Below are 25,470 nucleotides of genomic sequence, written 5' to 3' on the forward strand. Positions count from 1 at the left end.
GCTATCTTGTGCGGGTTGGTATCAAAAGTGTTAAGGAGCAAGGGCTCCTAACCCTAACCCTAATTCTTTTTTTTTTTTTTGGGATGGGGTGATTCAGCCTGGTACTCGTCAGTTTGAAAACCATGCTAGGATTGCATGGTTTTACAACTGGCATCACCAACCAGTCTGTGGAATATTTGATACCAAACTACACAAAAAGAGTAAATTTTAAAATTGCATTTATTTTTATTGACTATTGCTGTCTGCTTGGTGTTTTTACACAATATATATGTATTATATGTGTAATGATTGAATTATATAGTTATCATTTGACATCAGTTTTCTATGCTGGCATGGGTTGGACAATTTGACAAGAGCTGAAGAGCTGCCCACGCTCCATGTCTGTTTTGGCATGGTTTCTATGGTTGGCTGCCTTTCCACTTTATAAGGTGGATGCCAACCACTTTATAAGGTGTACTGGATGCAGCTATGGTACGGGTGGTTTACACTTTGTGTTTTGTAATGTGCCTGATCCTCTGGTCCATGGAAAAATTGTCTTGCATGAAGCCAGTCCATGGTGCAAAAGAGGTCAGAGCCTGCTGATTTATATTAATACTTTTTCTTTCTTTTTTGTTTTAAAGAGTTGAAAAAAAGACCCGCATGGGACCTGAAGGGTCGTATTCAAGACATGGAAGAGCAGTTAAAAAACAAGAATACATTAGAACGACAATTATATGCGATGACTAGTCGTATTGATCAACTGGAGAGTCAAAAAGAACATTTGACTGGCACTGTTAATGAGAAGGAAGAATTTGCCACTAACGTTTCTAAAGAAGTTGAAGATTTAAAGCGTACCTTGCGGTAAGATTTTGCTCTTTTGATTTTTTAGCATTCCTATGATCTGGTAGCCCATTTCATCTCATTACACCCAATATCATTATAGGTCATTTGAACTAGCTATTGTCAGCCATTTTCTTACTTTTAGTGAAAAACAACAATTTTGAGCTCTACAGTTGCTCCTTTGAATTTTTTTCATTCATATTTTTTGTTAATTTTGTTTGTTCATTCTTGAGCCATGCCTGGCTTATAAGGGCCGGTTTCCTTGGCGTATAGGTTCCCCACCTGGATGGGATGCCGGTCCGTTGCAGGGGAGCTGCAAGATGCAGGAGGAAAGAGTGAGAGAAAGTTGTGGCGAAAGAATCAGCAGAAGTTCACCATTACCTTCTGCCAGAGCCACGTGGAGCTTAGGTGTTTCACTCATAAACACACACATCGCCCGGTCTGAGATTCAAACCCGCGATCCCTCGACCGCGAGTCCGCTGCTCTAACCACTAGGCCATTTGCCTCCACTTTTTTGTTAGTAAGGAAAGAAAATATGGATTTTGTAAATTTTGACTTATAATGAAATAAGGGTGAAACTATTTTACATTTCTTTATTTTTGTTCCACAGTAATACTTATGTATAACCAAACAAAATATCATGTTTTCACCAAAAGCAAGTTACAGTGAATGTTATAGGTGTTATACTTGGTATCTTCTCAATTGAGTGTTACCTGTTCAGTCATGAATTTGGAGTGGAAGATGTCAGGCAAGCAATCTGAGAAAAATGGTATTGTCTTTGCTTGGAGCCACAAGAAATGTTTGAAACTCATGTTAGTGTAAATAATAGTCCACCTCAACCCTTAAAATTATTTTGATGTTGCTGCTAAACTGATTTCTCTGTTTCTTTTTTTTTATAGTACTAAAGAGGATGAGATCTTTGAAATGTCCACTAAGTTCCGAAGAGAAATGGATGAGATAACCAGGAGAGAGTCTACTTTGTCAGCTCAGCTGAATGGTAAAGAACTAGAAGTAATTGCTCTTCAGTCATCCCTAGCTGAACAGTCAGCTGCTCATGCAACTATTCGGGCAGACTTGGAAGTAGCTAAGGTGAGAAAAAATTAAATTAACTTCTAATCCAATGTTGGCAATTTTAATTAAAAAATTATTTATTTTTTCATTAAATTCTTAATGTATCAAAAATATGGGAAGAATTGAAATTTAAACTAAAATTTTATGAAGAATTTGAACATTTTTAATGGTTGTGAATTTGTATTTTTGTCATTTTATATAAATTTTTTTCTTTTTGTTTTCATTTTCATCGAATTTCGAATATGGTTTGAGTTTAAATTTGATCTTTTTTGTTGTTTTCTTTATCAATTTTGGTCTTTAAAAAACTTTTCACTTAATTATATTGATGTTTCAAACAGTCTCTGTACACTCATACACATACAAGAGACTGTTTGAAACTTATTATTAAGTTTTCAAAAACTGGAATTCGGAAAAAAAAAACAAACAAAAAAAAACTAAAAGCAATTTCTCAACCCCTTTAATACCAACCTGCTCAAGACTCCCTGGTGCCATGATACAAATTTCAATCATTGTTATCATCTTTTATTTAACATTGCTTGCGTGGGTCAGATGAAATTTGTTAAGGTAGATTTTCTACAGCCCTTCCTCTCGCCAAATTTTACTTGTTTCCAAGCAAACTATTATTTCTCATGCTCAGGTATGTTTCTCTTGAAGGATAGGAAAAGAATAACATCATTTTTATGATGGTACTCCTTTATGCTCATCATGTTGATGTCAAGGCAAGGGTGCATACATACACATATAGACAGTTGGCTTCTTCCAGTTTCTGGCAATATTAATCCATTTACAATGCTTTGATTGGCCTAGAGCTATAGCAGAAGAGACTAGCCCAAAGCACTGCGATGTTGATTTATACTTCAAACGCCAGTTTAACAATTTCAGAATTATTTCATTAGATTCTCTATTATTTTACAAATTAATTGAAAGAAAGGCAGTGTATTTCAACAGAAATATGGTAACAAAAGTGCTAAATAAACTAAAATCAAAATTGAAACTTCATTTTAAATTAATGACAAAGAAAAAAATTAAATTAAATAACAGAACTATAATCCTCCCCCCCCCCCCCCCCGTAAAATGATATGTAGGTTTTGGATAGTATCATGTTGCAGTCTGTACTCAATCCCAATTTTTTTCAACTATCAGAAAGCTTTATATTACTCTATGAATGAAACTAATGAAATTGCTTTGGACAAGCAAAAGCTTACAGTGACTGATATTCTTCTTGCAAAGATTCCCTATTCCATGGTTTGCTGCTGCTTTTCTGAACTAGTTAACTGCTTTCCATATCCATACATTGTACTTGACTCTTCTACAGGTGTTTTTTTTTTTTCACTTGTTGAATCTGGAGGAAGAGGTAGTCCCACAGTCTTTATAGTCCTTCCAAGACTGGTCAGATTGTATCTCATCTCACAAATTCAATGCTAAAAATTGTTCAATCATATTCTTTTCCAAACATTGCAGTACTTTTATCCACATTTTCCCTATAGATGTCAACTTCTGTTACTCTCCTGTGGTTCAAATGGAAAAATCAACTACATAAGTATAGGAGGTCCTGCAAAGATTATGAGCACTGTTCTCCCTCTTCCCATGAGCAATTAAAAAAATGCACATTCAGTTTTCTAGAGAGACGACTGCACTGGTATGGTCATGTAATGCGTTTGACTGAAGACAGTTGCATCAAAAAATGCTGAGCTCTAATTGTGGAGGGAGCTGGTGCTGTGTAAAAACATCTAGTATACTCTGTAAAGTGGTTGGCATTAGGAAGGGCATCCAGCCATAGAAACCATGCCAAAACCAACATAGTCCAGATGGCTTTTCAGCTGGTCATCTCCTGTCATACTCATGCCAGCATGGAAAAAGGATGTTAAGTGATGATGTATGTGTTCATCCCACAAGGCCCATACCTGATATGTCAGCACCCTCTTTTTCTCTCTTTCCAGCTCCACATTGATTATTCTCACCCACTCTTCTATAATGTGTATAGTCTTGTATCTCCTCCACCACAAGAAATTTATTCTGGTACTTCCTTTCACACTTGAACCTTTCATCTCCTACTCTCTACTATAACCCTATTCAATTGAAGGGGGTCTTAAGCTTACAAATTACATGGCAACCTCTCATGTGCTGGTGCAATAGAAAAGCATCCAGTACACTCTATAGAATGACTGGCATTAGTAAATGCATCCACCTTTAGGAGTCATACCAAAGCAGATTTTGGTGTATGATGCAATCCTCCAATGTGTTGGGTTCTTTCAAACTATCAAGCCCATATCAGTAAGGAAGATGGATGTTAAAAGATGATGATATTGATACTGATGATTGACTTTCTCTTGTTTCAGCTCAATTTTGAATCTGCTCAGAAGGATATTGTTTCAAAAGGGTTGCACATCGATGAACTTAAACAAACTGTTCAAAACTTGGAAGCAATTATAGCAGATAATAAACAGAAGATACTTGAGCATGAAACCGTTCGTCGCAAGCTGCACAATACTATATTAGAATTGAAGGTGAGTGTAATTTAAACACCAGTGTTAGCTTTACTTTGATTATTCTTTTGACTTGCTCTCTGTTTTTGTATTCAGCTGATTTTCTAAAATCTGAATGTGGTTCTGTTGTCTCATTTTTTTTCTCTAGTTAGTTTCTATGTATCATATTACTTTAATCATGTCTTCTGAGATAAAGCTCATGAGAAATTACTTACCTGGTTACTGAATCACCAATCTTTAAATTTGATAATTGATAGTATTTAATAGGTGCAGACATGGCTGCATAATTAAGAAGCTTGCTTCCAAACCATGTGGTTATGGGGTCGGTCCCACTGTACAGCACTTTAGGTAAGCATCATCTACTTATTCTAGGCTGACTAGATCCTTGTAAGTCAGTTTGACAGATGGAAACTGAAAGAAACGCATCCTATATATATGTATATGTAAGTATATCTGTATATATGTATGTATATAGATATATGTATGTGTATATATGTATGTGTATATATATATATGAAATATAAATCCCATTCTGTGTGTGTGTATAAAATATTATTACGGACATATTTTTCAACTGGTTTTCTTCAAACTGGGAACATACATTACTTACGTTCCAGAGATGGTTTTAGACTCTTTAAATTTTTCACATAATGAGGAACGGACTCCCTGGGGGCAGAAAATACCTGTTCCTGGGTTACGTGGACAAGGGAGATAACTCTTTGCAAAGTAACTTTCAGAAATTGGATTGTCTCCTTCACATCCATTGGTCATAAAAAATATTAAAATATTGTTTTTTATACTAGATTCACGTCTTTGAAAGTCTTTTTAAAATACATATTTCTGGTTTTCATGCACCAGTGTTGTCTATATCTCTATCCATCTATCTATATCTCTCTATCCATCTCTGTATCTATCTATCTGTCTATGTCTTATCTGTATCATTTGTCTAACTAGCTAGCACTCTATATCTCACTCACTCTCTATTGTTTTCACTTCCATTTTTCAGACACTATTGTTTTCACTGTAAGCTTTCAATCGATATTTACAAACAACAATGACAAATTACTGACAGAAGTTCACAATTACTGATGAAAGTAATTTCATACATTATTTACTGACAGAAGTAACTTACAAAAATTTCACTTAAATCCGTACACTTATTTAATTTCCCTAAAAATTTCTTATTTATGTTTGCAACGGTTTTTGTGTTTTTCTGTTGTTAACTGCTTTTTTCGGGTTCCTTTGATACTGGCTTTTTGGTTCACTGACAAATTTCACTTCAAGCTGTACAATTCTTTTCTTTCCGTAAAACTTTATTTACTTTCTGCCCATTGTATTAAATATAATTTGTTACCCAGTTATTTTCATTGTTTACTATCTTCTGCACCCATGTATTTCTGTATATGTATATAACCATGCCTAGAAGGAAAGTGTCAAAGTCAGCCAAAAGAATGTCTCTGTCCAGGGAAAGAAAGGCAGCTGTAGAAAGGGAAGCATACCAAGAAATGAACAGACTGTGCACTACAAAAGCCAGGGCATCTCAAAGTGATGGACAGAGGTATGCACGGGTTACAAGGAATAGGATCTCCACTGCAAAATGAAGAGCAGTTGCAACAGCTCAGAGAAGCAGCTTCTATGAAGCTGCTTTCAATTATGATCCAGCAATTCATTATGGAGATTGCACTAGAGTTTCCATTAGTGCAATGACAACTGAGTGCATTACATTGTAAAGCAAGGAGAGACACCTGCACTGTGCTGCAGTGGTGGAAAGGTTAAACTCTTTGCAATCCCCCAACCTCCAGAGCCCTTAAAGAAACTGTTGTCATCAACTGACCAAGATTCCAAGCACTTCTAAAACAAAATTAGACAATACAATACCGCACTATCGATGACATTATTTGGAGTCACAAAAGATATAACTGAGCCAGGATTCATGTAAACATTCAAAATCTAAGGTCAGATTTATCATTGGATTGGCTCTCTACGACCTCTGTGAAATGAATCGCCAAAATCAGCCTTTTATTGTTTATAATTTGTACCCGTGTCTTGGTTATGAAATAAGCTACACAAAACGTGTTTTTGAATTATGTATATTTACTTTATATACATATATGAGTTGTAAAATTTCTTTTAACATTTCACTTAATGTCTATGTTCCATGTTGGCATCTCAGCTATTAGCAATTGAGACCTGTGTAATCTAGATGACGTTTTAAAATTTCATTATTCTCTTTAACCCAGGCAATGCCAGGTATTTCTGTGTCCTTGTGTTTGTCTACCACCATTGCTTGACGACCAGTGCTGGTGTGTTTACGTCACCGTAACTTAGCGGTTTGACAAAAGAAACTGATAGAATAAATACCAAGCTTTTAAAAAATGCGTGCTGGGTTCAGTACATTCGACTAAAGATTCTGCAAGGTTGTGCCCCAGCATGGCCACACTCTAATGACTGAAACAAACGAAAGACAAAAGATGAAAGATACTTCATGTATTAACAAAAAGGGGGAAGGCAGATATCTGATGTCTGGAAAAAGTTTGAACTTAACTTTGGTTCTCTATAGATTTTTCTAAATTCAGATAAGACATTGTTTAGTGAGTAAATTTACAGTTGGCTACCATTCAATCTTAGTAGTGTAGAAGTTGGAATGGTATTTGACCTCAGTCAATGTACTTCAGAAATTGTACTTTTAGTTTGTTATTTGTATTTTTCTTAATTTCTTTTTCTTTTTTCTTTTTTTTTGCTTGAGTTTAAAGTAAGTTTCATTTTCTTCTGCAGGGAAACATTCGTGTGTTCTGCCGTGTCCGTCCTTTGCTTACAGATGAAATAAACTCTGGTCAAGGAGTAATTAGTCACATTAACTTCCCTGATGTTGATGGAAAGACAGTGGAACTTGAGAGTGTCTGCTCAAATACTCATAATGAAGTTAGTCACCAAGATTTTTTATTCTACCTTTTCATACTTTTCTCCCTCTCAGTCATGCTTCTGTTACTGTCTGTCTTTGAAAGTAATAATTGACTGGCTCATTTAATTTGGGGTATTTGTTTGACCCCAGGTCAAACAAATTTGATCAAGCAAATTTTGATAAGGTGTTCCAGCTGCAAGCAGTTCATCTTTCTATGTATCCATAACTACATTGTTTAATGTAACCTTTTCACTTTTAAATTAATTAGTGAAGGTGTGTGGCTAAGTGGTTAGGGTGTTGCACTCATGATTATATAACATTGTGGTTTCAATTCTCAGGCCAGGATAGTGTGATGTGTTCTTGATAAAAACACTTCATTTCATGCTGCTCAAGTCCACTTGGCTATAAATGAGCTCCAGCAATAGCCGAGAAGTTAACCTTAAGAGGACTGGCGTTCCATTCAAGAGCGGATAAGTGCCGTAATCTCGCTCATACACTATGGAACCAGGTTAATCTTTGGCTCTATGAGTCTTAGAGTTCAGGACACACCTAACATGAAACCTAAGTAAGAGTGTGATTTGGTGAAGATTTGATTGCTACTTCTAGCAGATTCAATGGCTCACTAAAGGAATCTGTATTTATTACAACACACTACTACTCTTTTGATTGTGAACTACTAAGCTTCATGTAGGAGCAGGACCTGTTGTTTACAGTTACACAAACTGGGCTCAAGCAGTTATGTATCCTACCTAAGAGTCAACCACAGTTATGTCTGATATCATGAACTTGTGTCACCAATAGTTATGCATCTTAACTTCTCAAACATTGTATTTGATATTTATATATATATATATATATATATATATATATATATATATGTGTGTGTGTGTGTGTGTGAAAATATATTTGTGTGTCTGTATTCTGTTAATGAATTGCTATCAGAATGTCTTTGATGATTCATATGATCATAGAGCATCTCTGTTACTCTTCTTGCGTTTATGGGTCACTTGTGCCGGTGGCACGTGAGCAAAACATTCGAGCGAGGTCATTGCCAGTGCTGCTGTATGTATATATGTGTGTAGGAATACGACCGTATGTGAGGAGGTTGGTGACATAGGTCTCCTTTGTAGCCACACGGTCGCATCCCTAACAAAATAGGATAAGCCATAATACAATTTATACAATACAGTGCCAACAGAATATAAATGAATGAGGACAAGCCATTCCACTGTTGAGAGAAGATAAGATTTTATTAAGGTGTTAAGTTTAGAGGGTTGTGAGTGCTAGCAAGTGTTGTGTATGTGTGCATACAACAAGAGTTTGTGCCTGTGTGTTTGTGTGTGTGACAGATACAAATAAGGTGAATGCATATGACACAGAAATACAGAGCATAGAGTTAAAGGTAGAATTTGGATTACCAGTTCATAAGGTACACGATATGCAAGAGTTCTATAACAAGATGTTGTGGACATGAGGCAGAAGCCGGTTGGGGCTTCAATGCCGTGCCGAGTCTCTTAATACAGAATTTCTTCATTGGAAGGACTGTTATACATGGTGAAAGGATTCACTCTAACAGCGTTAGTAAAACTGGTCGTGTTGGTGAGTACATGTCTGAAGTTGACGGCGGTAATGGCGATGATGGTGGAGATGACTTGAAGTTGGTATGATGATGGTGACGACGGCAGCGGAGATAGAAGACGTTCTGTTGCGGGTGTACATTAGCGTCGTCGTAGCTGAAGCAGGAGCATGGCTGGTCATTTGTTGCTGGAACTGGAACATGTTGAGTAGGTCTGTGGTCAGTGACTAGACCTCAAAAGGTCTGAAGTCAAAAGACCAAGTATGCTGAGAGCAATCCCTTATATACAGGAGAGATGGCCTAGGAAAAAGGGTGTCACGAGACCTTAACCAAAGGCCGTGATTAGTTGGCTTTGGACAGTGGCGCAAAATAAGTAGAGACAAACCGCGCCACATGTCAACCAATCAGATCAGTGGACACAACAGGAACAACCCAACCAAAGATGGCTGTAATCTCAAGCGAGATCATTCCCGTTGTGTCTCTCAAACAGTGAGGATATCAGATACTGCTACATGTGCGTGTGTTTGTGTGAGTGAGTTTGTATTTCTCTTTTCTTCTTTTGTGTTTGCTGGTTGTTATCAGTGGCCTCACTGACAATGTCATTTGTTTCTAGCTTTTCCAAGTTGTTTGTTGTTTCACAAATTGGGAGATTATCTTGCTTGGAAACAAATGCCATCTAACCATAAAAGCTCTACTCTAATGTACTCTTGTCTGACACATGTAAGCTTGGAAAGTGGATATTAAACTGCTGTTGTTTGTTTGAGAGTACAAGGTGAAAGTGGTTCACCAATAGATATCTCCAACGACGAGGACTCTGCACTTAAAGTAGAGCCCCAAGAAATTACTATACTTGTTAGTCTCAACAACAACCACTGGATTCCAGCTAGGCTATTTGTAGAGACTGAATTAATGGTTAATATCTTGCTTTATTAGCCACACAAGGCTGCACACAGACGGGACAGATTACAAAGTAGAGCTTTTCTTTTTTGGGGAGTGAAAAAAAAAAAAGAGGTGGGGTAGGTTTTCGATCAAAAGGGATCGTAAAAGGGAAAGAAAAGAAAAAAAAAACGATCAATAGGGATCGTGTATCACAGTGTCATGATGTAAAGTGTAAAGGGGGAAGCAGATAAGGTTTATCCATGGGAAGAAAATTATCCATGAGTCCTATTTCTGTTACTCTTCCCTTTATCATTTGTAGTCACTATGCTTCTTTGACTAACTTACAGAAATTTTTTGAAAGACCACCCGTATTATCTTTACACAGTTACTTAAGTAACATCAATATTTCTAATATAGAGTTTGTCAACATCAGTTGCTGAGAAGTCCAGAAGAAAATTAAACTTTACATTTGACAAAGTGTTTCAGCCAGAAACAACTCAATCGGAGGTCTTCAATGAAATTTCCCAGCTTGTCCAGGTATGATAGTATGTTATTGGAATTTGCAATTTGTTTTCTTTCTAAACGTCAAGTTTTATTGATTTCGTTTTCTTTTGTTTTACTAACATTGAAAATGATCTGATATGGTATTTTGAACTGGTATTGTTCATTTAATTTAAAAAGATGTTCAAAGCATTATTATTTTTTGTTATTGTTATTATTTCATTTACACACAACAGATTAGACTGCTGGAAAAAATTCTTGATATTAGGCTGCAGCAAGTAACCTTAGATGCCAAGAATCTTCCTTAGTATCCTAGTTGCCCCTAATAATACTGTTTTCTGGAGCTGCACTAAACTAGGTGTTATGCCTATTTGCTCTATCCATCAGTTGAAACCTTCAGAATATTCCTATAACTACAGCAATACATTTTATCCCAACTTTCCATAGCCCCTGTAACTCAGCGACTCCCTAACACTTTGTTATTTTCTCTATACCTCTTGTATTGACTTTCACATCATTTGGGACTGTAAAGTTAATTACTTGGCACTTTCTATTCTCATTGTCTACCTTTACTAAATCAGTCCTTCTAGCTTCTATTAATCTGTCCGTTTGGATGTTAAAATCCCACATCTTACATTCTTTATTTTCTAACACTTTAGTATGTTCATTTTCATACCACTTATCAGTATGATCAAATCCTAGTTTCCTTCATAACTCCCGATGGATTATTCTCCCTAGGTTGCCATGTCTTTTCTTGTTTTCCTTCTGTGCCAGCATACTACATTCACTAACTATGAGTAACACTTTCTTCTTTTGATTTACATAGCCTGTATTGGAAATCTACGTAACTTTTGTCTATCTTGGCTTTTATCCAGTTAGTCCTAAATGCCTGATCTAACAGACTTTCTGTCTTCCTTTTCAGCCTTCCTTTCTGCAACTACAACCATGCCTCACTATTACTATTTTCTGAAACTATCTTTGGAAAACTACTATGCAAAGTCTTGTCTTGCCAGTCAGATAATCTTGTTTCTTTTTTCTGGGTTTTAACTTCATTTGGTTTTTTTTTGGTTTCCTTCTTTCCAACTCTTACTTTATCAGCTTTCAATAAAATTTCCTCTCTGTTACTTACATAAGAGGCTATATCTACTCTAGCCAACTCTACACAGTCTTCTACTGATACTAAATCTCTACCACCTTCCTTTCAAGGTAAATACAATCTTGCTACTCCTGCTTTAGAATGAAGTCCTCCGTTCATTTTGAATTCCTTCCTTGTTCTTCTGTCTAGATTTACTAATTCAGATTTTGTCCAATCTACAAAAGCTGCTGAATACCTAAGTAATAATAACAGTCCAAGTATTTACAACCCTCACTAGATCTGGACCATTTAGCTTTCACTTCATTAATTTCCTCATTCTTCTGATAAGCTTCTTCTCAATTTTCTCATTCATTTCTGTAGTTAGTACTCTGTCATATTCTAATACTCCTTAGATACTTATAACTTTCTCCTCCCTTCAGTGATTTTAATGTCTGGATATCTGGTAATTGAATGCCTTTACTGCTGATTACCTGTCCCTTTTTTCTGACTAATATTGCATACTTATCTCTGCCAAATTCTATACCCATGCTTTTATTATTACTGTTATTATTATTATCATCATCATCATCATTAGGGTGGCCAGCTGGCAGAATTGTTAGCATGCTGGGTGAAATGCTTAGCAGTATTTCACCCATCACTACATTTGAACTCAGAACATAAGGGAACATAACTAAATACCATGAAGATATTTTGTTTGGTGCTCTACCAATTTTTCCATCTATATTCCCTGCCATTCATCTCTATATTGTGTATATAAATTACTTTATTATTTCAGAGTGCGCTCGATGGCTATAATGTTTGCATCTTTGCATATGGCCAGACTGGTTCTGGTAAAACATTTACAATGGAAGGTGGTAATGTACAAGACGAAGAGACGATGGGTATGATTCCAAGAGCTACTATTCAGGTGTTTGAAACAGTTGAATTATTAGTTGAGAAAGGCTGGAAGGTAAGTTGCTATTTAAAAACCTGATACAGAAAAAAAAAAATCTCACATTTTATGAATCTTCTTGGTGAGCATTCAGAGTATATAACTGATTGTGAATATTGGTATGGTTTTTTTTTCTGTTAAATTATGCTACCTTGTATTGTTTCAGCTGTTTCCTTAATTGAGTCAGTTGTCTAATCTGGTGTATGTCATTTCAACAGTGATTGTCTATCTTCATTTGAAATTTTTGATTTGATATTCTCAGGGGTTCTTAATTTGATTTGCTGTCTAGATCTGATCTACTAAATATCCCACTGGATGTTATGTGGTATCTAGTCCCTCTCTGACTACATAACTTCATCATTGTATCTCATCTCACAATATTTTGGCTGGAATGAAGTTGTACTATATATATATATATATATATATGTTGCCAGCCTCGTCTGGCCTCTGTACCGGTGGCATGTAAAAAGCACCATCCGATCATGGCCATTTGCCAGCCTCACCTGGCAACTGCGCCGGTGGCACATAAAAAGCACCCACTACACTCACGGAGTGGTTGGCGTTAGGAAGGGCATCCAGCCGTAGAAACATTGCCAGATCAGACTGGGCCTGGTGCAGCCTTCTGGCTTCCCAGACCCCAGTTGAACTGTCCAACCCATGCTAGCATGGAAAGCAGACGCTAAACGATGATGATGATGATATATATATATTATATTAACAGCTGTAAATTGAAAACTGGGTTTTTGAATTCATTTGTATCACCTACCTAGCTGTGTTGTAAGTAGTTGCTTCCTGGTCTTTTAATGTAGTTAGATCATATAAGCTATATTCTGTTTATACCCATTTCCTTGAATCTCAGAGGAAGAAGTATGTAAAGTTATCATTGGCAGGTTTAAATTTCAAATTTAGAAGGATGTTGCAGGCCTGGTTGTGGTTAAGTATATCTAGTTTGCAATGTATGATTTCTGATTCTGTCCTATTGCATGGCACCATAGGCAAGTAGATGCAGGCTAAATGAGACCTTGTGAAAGAATTTGGTAGTTGGAAACAGTATAAAATCTGCTGTGCATATCATCATCATGACTGTCATTTAGTGTCCACTTTTCGTTGGCTGCATGAGGCAGATTTTCTTTGGTTGGATGTTCTTCTTGTCTTCATTTCTCATCTGTTTCCAAGCAAGGTAACATTTTTTGATAGCTAGCCATGTTTTTCATGAAAAGCTGGAAATGAATAACCTTGATGATGATGCTCATTTACAACTATCAGATGATGTCTAGATATGGTTACATGTGCGCATCTGGATTCTTTCAGTTTTGGTTAGGGCCTGTAGTAGAAAACACTTGCCCAAGGTGCAACTCTGTGAGGTTGAACTGAAACCAAGACCATGGGTATTGTTAAATGTTGCAGTTATGAATTAAAGATATTTTTAAGCATTGGTACTTTGAATCTAAGAAATTATGAAATGTTTCTGCTATAAATTTAAGATGTTATTAAATGTTGCTGTCATGAATTTAAGATATTAGATACTCTGACACCCATGCAAGTATGGAAAGGTGGAGGACTTTAAAACAATGATGATGATTTTGATTTTATCAGAAATGAAATCTGTGACAGCCTATTTTGGTTTCTGTTTTAAATGTTTGAATGACATGAAAAATGAGAGAAGTCTTAAGCTATATTTAATCAATAGGAAAAAGGTCAGGTTATTGATTTCTTCTTTAACTATTAAAGGACAAAGAATTGAAAAAAAAAAAAAGGAAATGAAAATTAATAAAAAAAAAAAATGAACAGTAAAGCAGAATAAAGCAATTTTTATCATGGAAAATATCCTGGTAGCATTTAGACTGGAAGCAATTTTTAAGAAACATGTCTTGAGGGATAAAAATGCAGAAAAGTGTGTATGAAAAGTAATAAATGGCATTTTAATTTTCATTTGAATGAGGGAGGCAGATTATTTAAGAATTTTCATTCTTGATTTGTCAGTTGTAATTTTATGGAAATTGTGTGTGTGTGTGTGTATACTCAAATATCACAGCCATAAGTTTTAACTTTTACAAATCTGTTTTGTCAAACCATTTGATAACATAAAAGGTAACAATTATTTACTCGATGTTTGAAAAACTTAATCAGTTAAGTAATAGTACACAGATGTGGAGGCATTGAGGCTTGATGGTTAGGGTGTTGCATTCATGATCATAAAATTGTGGTTTCAATTCCTAGAATGAGTGATGCAATTGTGTCCTTGAGCAAAAACTTAATTTCATGTTGCTCTATTTCACTCTGCTGGCAAAAATAAGTAACCTTGTGACAGACTGGCATCTTATCCAGAGGTGGGGGAATATATACACCACAGAATTAAAGAAATTGGTTTTATGAGCCTGTCTTGGGAAGGACCTTTTCGTATGTGTGTGTGTGTTTAGCAAAAGAGATCACTAGAATAAGTACTAGGCTTATAAAGAATAAGTCCTGGGGTCACTGCACTCGACTAAAGGCGGGTGCTCCAGCATGGTCACAGTCAAATGACTGAAACAAGTAAAAGAGAGTAAAGAGTGTCTGTGTGTGTATATGTATATATATATATATATATATATATATATATATATACGTATATGAATAATATGCTTACATTATAGGAATTTTAAAAATTTGAGAGAATTGAAGTAAATTTTTTTTTTATAGAGGAACTCAAAGTAGATAATGCTTTCAATAATAGCAAGTTGAATATTTGGTTAAAAAAACCCCTTGGATGGAATAAAGTTGAAGGCTGCTTATGGGACCCAACCCACATCTGTGAACATGGCAACTGTGTCTGTTTCATTGTTAGCCATTAACTTTTTTCCATTCAAGGGTTTTTTAAGCCCATTATTCTACACACTATTTTGTGTGAGGGGTACTGAAAAGTTCCTGGCTTTGGGTAAAAGAAAATACAGGAGGATCAGTTGATTATGATTTTATTCAACATAATCCTCTCTCAGATTCACACACTTATTGCAGCAGTCTTACAATTTTTCTAAGCCCTCTGAAAGAACTTGGAAGTTTGGGCCTCCATCCAGGAACTTGGCAGCACCCCTTGTGTGTGTGTATAAAGTTCATGTTCAGTTAAATGAAGGAAAGAAAATGCAGAGTTAAGATGATAATAATCATTTTCTTTTAAAAAATTGGTAATCTTTACTTTTTACAGCTGTTTCCATTAGTGGTCAATTGGTAAATTACAAATGTATGCTTTAAATTTGCATGTATATGTTATGAGCATAATTTCATCAGGGAAAGTTATACATTAAGATATTACATGTGGACCCTTCCATTCATGCAAGCAGACTAAATAAGTAGTTGTTAATTTTTATTGCTATGTGTGGCTTTTTTCCATTAAATTTTATTCAACAAAAATAATAGCAATATTTAAGAAAAAACGTCTTTAAATGACGGTCTGACTGTCTTCCAAGCAAATGGGAACCAGTAATTGAAGTAGATGGTAAATATTCTCTGGAATAATCATTTAAAGATGTTTTTGTTACATGTTGTTATTTTTATTGAATATAATTTGTTGAAAAAATGCCACAATAATCATGCACCAACCCAATAGATTAATTTCCTAAGTAATCATCCAAGATCAATTAAAAATGCATTAGTCTCTAACATTGGGAAAAGACTAACATATCTAATGAAGATATATTCATGAAACATGCAGATTATTATAACATAGCTCTAGTTAAAGCTGGATGTAGAGATAAAATACCATTGACTAAACAATATTGATAAAGAGGATAGAATTAATTACAAGAGAAGAGCTAAAACTGAAAAGTTTGGTAATTGAATTGCAGCTAAAACTAGTAATAAAGATAAATGTAGAATTAATAGTTCCTCTATTAATAAACTGCTAACTGATAATGATAATAAACTCAAAATTAATATGAATCAACCTTGAAATAGTAAACATAATATAGTAAAATCTAATATTAAGTTAGCTTATAAACCTAAGATTGATAATAAACAACCATTCAAAAGTTATAATTATTCTTATAGTGACAACATAAATACAGTAATATGAATAAACCAATAATTACCTTGAATAACAACAACATTGATAATCCAAATAATATATTTGTAATAGTGTAAACAAATCCTTTTACTCCTTCCATTAACTTTACTGAATTAAAAAAACAACTACAAACTAATTATAATTCTGATGAACTCAATACAATTTGGTTAATTATTCTTTATGCAATGTAAATTAAAATTAACTGTATTTAAGTTGATATATAAGTCTATTTATGAGCATTTTAACACCGATAGCAAATATAGTGAAATTATAAATTATAAAAATGTCAGAATTACCTTTAGCTTTACCCTTAACCTATTCTCAATTATATCATTCACTAATAATGGAAAATTAAATAAATTCTACTCAAATAGAGATATCCAAGATATTAATTCATTTCAACTTAAACCCAATCTCCCAATCTTATACAAGGAAGGGAAGGAAGCACTCTGTCGTTTACGACGATGAGGGTTCCGGTTGATCCGAATCAACGGAACAGCCTGCTCATGAAATTAACGTGCAAGTGGCTGAGCACTCCACAGACACGTGCACCCTTAACGTAGTTCTCAGGGATATTCAGCATGACACAGAGAGTGACAAGGCCGGCCCTTTGAAATACAGGTACAACAGAAACAGGAAGTAAGAGTGAGAGAAAGTTGTGGTGAAAGAGTACAGCAGGGATCACCACCATCCCCTGCTGGAGCATCGTGGAGCTTTTAGGTGTTTTCGCTCAATAAACACTCACAACGCCCGGTCTGGAAATCAAAACCGCGAGTCCGCTGCCCTAACCACTGGGCCATTGCGCCTCCATAATCTTATACAATAATGATAACAGCAATGGATTCCTGAACAACAGAAGGGAAATAACCCATTCTTAATTCCTTACTACCAATTCTTCTAATAAATAAACACAGACGGTTGTAAATGAATATTGTGACTGCAAAGTTAAAACTAATTGTAAATTTAAAAATTCATGTAAGACAGATAATGTACTCTACCAACGTACAGTTGAATCCCGGGGCAAAAAAAAATTTATTATATAGGCTCTACCAAAAATAGGATTAAATTCAGTGTCTAGCCACCTACAGAGTTTTCAAAGTAGAGAAAAAATTAATTCCACCGGATTAAGTAAGTTCATATGGGATTTAAAGGATAATAACATTGAATTCAAAATTAAATGAGACATTATTTGTTCTGCAAGTTCTTATAGAGCCTCAAGTAAGAATTGTGAACTGTACCCTGAAGAAACTTTTAGAATCCTTACTTTAAAAAAAAATTTACTCAGTCCATGGAAAGAAAAATGTATTTCTTGTATTCATACAGCAAAATATGTGTTCCCTAAGTTTAAATTTAAAAAAAGAATAAATATTTAATTATATTATAGGATAACATAACTATAAAATATAATATTAATAATAAATTGAAATTTATATCTCCCCTTTTATTTGAATAATCTTTCTGAACCCTTTAGAGTCATTAACTCTACTATTGTTATTCTCTTCCTCCCATGTATTTATGCATTAGAAATACTTATCATCATTAACCATATATATTTAATCATCATTTGCCTATATAACAAACTGAAATTAATATGTGCCCATTTATTGATGTTTTTTCAGAACCCTTTGGTGTTATTATATCCACTCAAACAATTCTCTTCCCATATATTTATACATAAATACAACATTGACTATACAATTTATCGTTGCTTTTATTTCCTTACATCAATAACTATATTTTAACATTGTGACGTACATTTGCCATTTAAATATGGCTAACCCCTAAGGGTGGATGCTACTGTAGTTTGTAGCCCGAGGAAGACACCTCCTCCAGCTGGCCATAGACACACTTTCTGTGCTCTATCAGTGTTTGCAAAGGGAAGCCATCCTTCCTGTCTTCAACTTATGATACACACGGACTCGAGTTTCTGGGTATTGACCCGTCATCGGCATGTGACAATCACAGTTGTCGATGATAAGCAGGTTCCCTTCACAAACACTTATACTTTTTCCAGTATCGATAGACATTGATATCGAAAAAGTGTAAACAAGCAATAATAAATCTCAGAGCAAGTTATAAACTGTAGCTACAACACATCGTGACGTACATTTGCCATTTAAATATGGCTAACCCCTAAGGGTGGATGCTACTGTAGTTTGTAGCCCCAGGAGGACACCTCCTCCAGCTGGCCATAGACACACTTTCTGTTGAAGACGGGAAGGATGGCTTCTCTTTGCAAACACTGATAGGGCACAGAAAGTGTGTCTATGGCCAGCTGGAGGAGGTGTCCTCCTGGGGCTACAAACTACAGTAGCATCCTCCCTTAGGGGTTAGCCATATTTAAATGGCAAATATATGTCACGATGTGTTGTAGCTACTGTTTATAACTTGCTCTGAGATTTATTATTGCTTGTTTACACTTTTTCGATATCAGTGTTTATCGATACTGGACAAAGTATAAGTGTTTGTGAAGGGAACCTGCTTCTTATTGACAACTGTGATTGTCACACGCCGATGACGGGTCAATACTCAGAAACCGTGTGTATCATAAGTTGAAGACGGGAAGGATGGCTTCCCTTTGCAAACACTGATAGGGCACAGAAAGTGTGTCTATGGCCAGCTGGCGGAGGTGTCCTCCTGGGGCTAAAAACTACAGTAGCATCCACCCTTAGGGGTTAGCCATATTTAAATGCCAAATGTACGTCACGATGTGTTGTAGCTACTGTTTATAACTCGCTCTGAGATTTATTATTGATTATATATTTTAACATATTTTTATAAACTAATTTGAAAACTATACAGTTTATATAAATGTGTGATTATATGCATGATGTATATACGTATGTTTAGGTATGTGTATATTTGTGCATTTATGTACACAGCTATGTATATGCAAGCACATATGTGTGCATATGTATTTATGTATATGCATGTATGTACATATGTGTAAGTATGTATATGTGTGTGTGTGTGTATATATATATATATATATACACACACGTATGTATGTATGTATATCTGTCTTTGTGTATCTGTATGTATGTATATGAATATGTACTCGTATGCATATATATATGTGAGTGTATGCATGTATGTATCAGAATAACCGTTGTGACTAAATACATTTCCTTCTGGAGATGCTATTGTGTGTACACACTAGTTTAAAATTTCTTCAACCAATGGTAATTGATTGACTGATTTTGGATCTATATGTTTTTTTTTATATGTAAATGACTATGAATATATATGTATTTACACATTTTATATATATATATGTTTATATCTCATAATTGGATAGTTTACTTCTAATTTACTTTTTTTACATTTATATTATTCATTTAATTTTATTTCCATTTTTCCATTATTTACTTTGAAATTTATTCTATCTTATTCTTTACTTTACCTTATTACTCATTATATTCTAACTGATCTGTTAACCCTTGACACACACACATAACAATAAAAATAATAACTCCTTATTTAGTCTGCTTGCATAAACGGAAAGGTCCGCATCTAATATCTTAATGTTTATCTTTCTCTGATGAAATTATGCACATAACATATAAATGCAAATTTAAAGCATAAATCTGTAATTTACCCATTGAGCACTAATGGAAATGGCTGCAAGAAATAAATATTATCAATTTTTTTAATAATGTATAATTATTATATTCTTAGCTCTCCGTTTTAGTTCCTTCATTTAACTGAACATGAACTTTATTCTTAATATATACCTCTTGATTTATGGAAATTTCATTTCCCAATATTGCTAGGTATAAAACCAGTATTCCCTTGGATGCAGCCATCCTTTTACGAGATTAACTCATCCTCTAAGCTACTTATATATATAGAGTAATAGTTTTGTATTTGGATATACACCTTGTAATATGCTGTTTAAAGCCCATTCCCCGTATTTGGCTACCTGATGTCATCAATAGTATGGAGGTATATGCCACTGGATTTATATCAGGAATTCCTTTGAGTCTGTAGAGTTTATAAAATATGAGAGAAAGAAAATATGTTGATCTCTGGTTGCTCTTGGTACTGTTCTTTCATTTCGTCTTTATTTTTCTATTTCAGTATGAATTCAATGTGTCCTTTCTTGAGATTTACAATGAAACCATTCATGATTTACTGAGTGACAAAGATGAGGAGAAGCACGATATCAAAATGGCTGCTGACAAATCAAGTATAATAACTGTTAGCAATCTGACTATTGTTCCAGTAACATCTCGAGCCCAGGTAAAATACTGCTGCTTAAACTACAGTAATATAGATTTAGCCGTAGGTGTTTTTTTAAGAAGCTTGTTAGCTTGTTTTGCAACCTTGTGGTTTCAGGGTCACTGCCACTGGGTGATGCCGTGTTTAAGTTTCTTCTATCATAAGTCTTGAGCCCACCAAATCCTTGAGAGAGGAATTGGTAGGTGGAAGCTGAAAAAAAGCCCATTCTGTGTGCTAGTGTGTGTGTGTGCATATCTTGATATGTGTATGTGTAAGCTTGGGTGTGTATATATGTGTGTGTTTGTCTGCCTGCCTGGGCATGCTTGTGTGTGTTTATATGTGTCTGCTTTGGTGTGTGTGTATATATGTATATGTTTGTATGTGTGTGTCTACTTGGATGTGTATGTGTGTATGTCTGCTTGGATGTATATGTATATATATGCATGTGTGTCTGCATGCCTGGGTATACTTGTGTGTGTGTGTGTATTATAAATGTATGTCTGCATGTATATATATATATATATATATATATATATATATATATATGTGTGTGGTGTTTGTGTCTCCTTATCTTGAGATCATGTGCTAGTTGTAAACAAATGTTGCCATTATACAAGCAGTGTTGTTTGTTTGCAGTGTTTCATGAAATTACTTTTGGCCCTTGTGCTGTTTGAGTGATTTCTACAAGAAATATTGCCTTACTTGTGAACATGAGAGGTATGATAACAGGAAGAGCAAGCTGGTCATAGAAAATATGCCTTAATGAAGTGTATGAAGTTTTAACCCTTTGCATTGTTATATTTCTGTTGAAATATACTACTTTTATTTCCATAAATTTCAAGAATATTAACCCTTTCGTTATCAACCGGGCTGAAACCAGCTCTGGCTCTGTAGTACAAATGCCTTGCTTTCATAAGGTTTTAATTAAAATCTTCCACCAAACCTTAGTCACAATTTATGTTCCTAACACTAGCTGAATGATAACTAAGTTATTTTACTAAATTCTTTGTTATATTTAAAGTAATTGAAAGAAACACAGAGCATCTCAAAATAAATACAGTAATGAAAAGGATTAAAGAATTTATTTGGAGCATAAATTAACATGGAATTTTAATGGAATTATAATACTTTAAATGCAATGTTATTACCATTTCAGATATGCATGTGGAACATTTGGATTCATAAATAAACCATTTGTTGTATTCCGTCATGGAGAAACACATGATAAAACACAGAGAATGACTTATTTACAAGTCCAAACATACCACGTGCATATTTGAGCTGGTAATAACATTACGTTTATAAACTTCACTGCTTAGCACTCCCCCTCCATTATACTTTAAATCACTTTAAAATGGGAAGTTTGTATTATAGTACAAAGGCCGGTTTCAGATATGTTGGTATCAAAAGAGTGAAGAGTCTTTTTGCTTTATAATATTTAAAGTTGTTCGTTGAATTTTCTTTGCAGATTCATAGGCTGTTGTTGAAGGCCTCTAAGAAACGTGCTGTTGGTGAAACCAAACTCAATGAGCGCTCATCTCGTAGCCACAGTGTGTTCACACTTGCTCTCAAAGGGAATAATGATCTAACTGGAGAGAGCTGCAATGGTTGGTAATAGTTTTAGAGATTTAGGATGATTGTCTCTTTGATATTTGTGTTATTTTTTAGTCCTGTAGCTATTTTTTCTTTGTCTGCATGAGTGGCTGTGTGGTTAAGAAGTTTGCTGCTCAACCCACATGGGCTGACCAAAGCCTTGTGAGTGCATTTGGTAGATGGAAACTGAAAGAATTCCTTCATATATATATATATATATATATATATATATATATATATATATATATATATATTTATATAATAAATGTAAAAACCAATTTCTGTGTCAGTGTGTCACACTTAGACCCCTTCTCTTACTATTCAATGACACTCCTTCTATTCCTCATGATGGGGTGGGAGTAATAGTAGGTAGGCATAGAGAATGTGAAGGCGGTGGTGAAGACAGAGAGAGAGAGAAAGAGAGAGACAAAGAAATTTAGGGAGAGTTGATGTTTTATTGAAACATTTCGCCCAGCATGCTAAGGATTCTGCCAGCTCGTCACTGTAATATAATATAATAATATAATACAATAAATGTGAATGTCAGTGTGTTAAACTTTTTCAACTTTACTTCTAGAGGCCGTAGCCCAACATGTCATACCATTTTGGAATCATGCTGACTCTGTGAGTCAATTGAAAACATTCTGGTTCAAATTTGGACCCACAATCCTGAAATTTTGGATTCCTAAGTTTTCAATACTGTGATTGTTTTTGGCAATTTTTTTTTCTTTTTCTACATGACTTTTTGTGACATTTTTATGTACGATAGCAATTTTTATAATCTAAAGGCTAACTTCATAGTAAGCTAAAAACATTCTGGGCTGAATCTGGACTTGCAATCCTGAAATTTTGAATTCTTAGGTTTCATTACTGTGATTTGTTTCATCAATTTTTTTTTTTTTTTACATGATTTTTTGCTATGAATATGATCATCATTCTTTATGTTCTGATTTGAAATTCCTATAAGGTCAACTTTAAACTTAGCCTTCATCCTTTTGGAGTTAACAAAATAAAATACCTGCCAAGTACTAGGGTCAATGTAATTGACTTCTTTCCTTGAAAATTACTGGTCTAATGCTAAAATTAGAAAGAATTATTATAAATACTGTCAGTATTTATGCACAAATGAGGCTGTTACAGTAATAGAAATGAGATAAGAGAAGTAGTTGTGTGTTTGGGAGCTTGTGATTGCAGAGTGAGTTTGAATATGTTAAATGAGGGATTCAATAATCACTTGGGGTTTCCTTGAATTTACTCTTTGCTTTGGCTTTCAAATGTTTGTATATAATGATATATAATGAAATTATTGTATACAGTGCTCAGGTGCACCTGAGTTGTGTGTTTAGTTGTTGCACTGTACAACAGATGTGAGCACTACTCCAGCCTAGGCAGATCTGATTTTAAGAGCCTTTTAGGAGGGGAAGGTCAGCAACTGACATTGGCTCTATAACAGTTTCTCAACCATTTTTACCTATGGACCCCTTTGATTGTTATTTTACTCGGGTGGACCCTCTTAGCTATTCATTGTTTTAAAAATCCTATTATATTTTTACAATTAAATATTATTAAAAATTGTATTAAAATTAAAAAAAATATTTTGTGTGTTGTAGAAGTATAACTAATTTATTGAACATAAATTTTAACAACAACATTTTACATGAACCCTTTGTTATGCAGAAGCTTTGCTCCAACCATTTTTCTCTCCATATATTTTGTTTATTCTAACTATTAAAAAAAAAAAAAAGTTGAAATTAATGTGAAATGTTTCCATTCTGTTTTTTTATAGGCTCCTTGAATCTTGTTGATTTGGCTGGCAGTGAACGACTCAAGGACTCTGGTAGTGAGGGCAAAAGACTTAAAGAGACTCAGTGCATTAACAAGAGTCTCTCAACTCTCAGCACTGTATTCACTTCTCTTGCTAACAAGGTAAGTTCACTCATTAGCCTTTTCATTACCAAGTACATATGTGGCTGTGTGGTTCTGGCTTCAGTCCCACTACATGGCACCTTGGGCAAGTGTGTTCTACTATAATCCCGGGCTGATCAAAGTTTTGTGAGTGGATTTGGTTGACAGAAATTGAAAGAAGTTCTTTGTGTGTGTGTATAATGTGTGCCCTTTCCTTGACTCACACAGTGGTTGTAAATGAGCATCCTCATCACATAAATGTTGTTTGTTCCTAGTCTCTCATGAAAAGTTAAATGAAGCAGCATTGAATATAATATATACATTTGTGTAAAGTCATATTTTATACTTTTGTGTAGACTTGGACTTAAGAAAACCTTTTGCTGCAGAAATATCAGACGGGTGGATATCAAAAGGAGCACAGGCATAACTAGGAAGTACGTGGTTACTTCTCAACCACATACTTTCTGGTTCAGTCTCATTGTATGGCACCTTGGGCAAGTGTCTTCTATTATAGTCTTGGGCCAACCAAAGACTTGTGAGTGGATTTGGTAGATGGAAACTGAATGAAGCCCGTCATATATCTCATGCCAGCATGCAAAACGAACATTAAAAGATGATGATATGTGTGTGTGTGTGTGTGTGTGTGTGTGTGTGTATTTGATCCCCACAACTACTTGAAAACCAGTGGTGGTTTGTTTATGTCCCCATGACTTAGAGGTTTGGCATAAGAGGGTGACAGAATAAGTACTAGGCTTAAAAAGGAAAAAAATATATATAAGTACTAGGGTTGATTCATTGGGCTAGAATTCTTCAAAGTGGTGCTCCAGCATGGCCACAATCTAATGAATGAAACCAGTAAAAGATAAAAGATACCCCTTTTCCTTTTGCTTTTCTTGTCTGTCATGTCTTTGCATCAGTCTAATCTGTCATATTTTGTGTCTTGTTAGGATAACCATATTCCTTATAGGAACAGCAAGCTCACTTATCTGCTACAGAACTCTCTTGGTGGAAACAGCAAAACTCTTATGTTTGTGAATGTCTCACCTAAAGAAGACAACTATCAGGAAACCTTGAATTCTCTTCGCTTTGCAACAGTGGTAAGTAAACAACATAATCATGTTGGGTGGTTTTTATCTGGAATTAGTATTTTCTCTTGTAAGAGAAAACCGTACGCTTTAACAATTTAAAATCTGACCCTTTAGCATTCAGATTTCCTTGTCAAATGTATTGCCTATTTATTCACTTTGTTTTGAATTAATCACACATTATTTTGTAGCTTCAAGATTTCAATGGTATCATCATCGTTTAACGTCCGTTCTCCATGCTAGCATGGGTTGGACGGTTCGACCGGGGATCTGGGAAGCTAGAAGGCTGCACCAGGCTCCAGTCTTATATTTTTAGAATGACATTGTAGGGTTAGTTTAAAAAAAAAAAGCTGGTAGAATATTTGG

General features: G+C 34.9%; 1 protein-coding gene across 1 annotated transcript in view; it reads left to right on the plus strand.

Annotated features, from left to right (window-relative positions):
• Positions 1-25,470, plus strand: part of LOC115214047 (carboxy-terminal kinesin 2) — a 47,592-nt gene that overhangs the window by 15,883 nt on the left and 6,239 nt on the right. Inside the window, exons 5-14 of the mRNA XM_029783084.2 lie at positions 621-840; positions 1,719-1,908; positions 4,230-4,397; positions 7,152-7,298; positions 10,151-10,270; positions 12,106-12,279; positions 20,381-20,542; positions 21,990-22,128; positions 23,901-24,040; positions 24,967-25,116. Coding sequence (XP_029638944.1) covers positions 621-840; positions 1,719-1,908; positions 4,230-4,397; positions 7,152-7,298; positions 10,151-10,270; positions 12,106-12,279; positions 20,381-20,542; positions 21,990-22,128; positions 23,901-24,040; positions 24,967-25,116 — 1,610 coding nt within the window. The remainder of the gene's footprint in view (positions 1-620; positions 841-1,718; positions 1,909-4,229; positions 4,398-7,151; positions 7,299-10,150; positions 10,271-12,105; positions 12,280-20,380; positions 20,543-21,989; positions 22,129-23,900; positions 24,041-24,966; positions 25,117-25,470) is intronic.

The sequence above is a fragment of the Octopus sinensis genome, linkage group LG7 (assembly GCF_006345805.1).
Source record: "Octopus sinensis linkage group LG7, ASM634580v1, whole genome shotgun sequence".
Taxonomy (NCBI): Eukaryota; Metazoa; Mollusca; class Cephalopoda; order Octopoda; family Octopodidae; genus Octopus; species Octopus sinensis.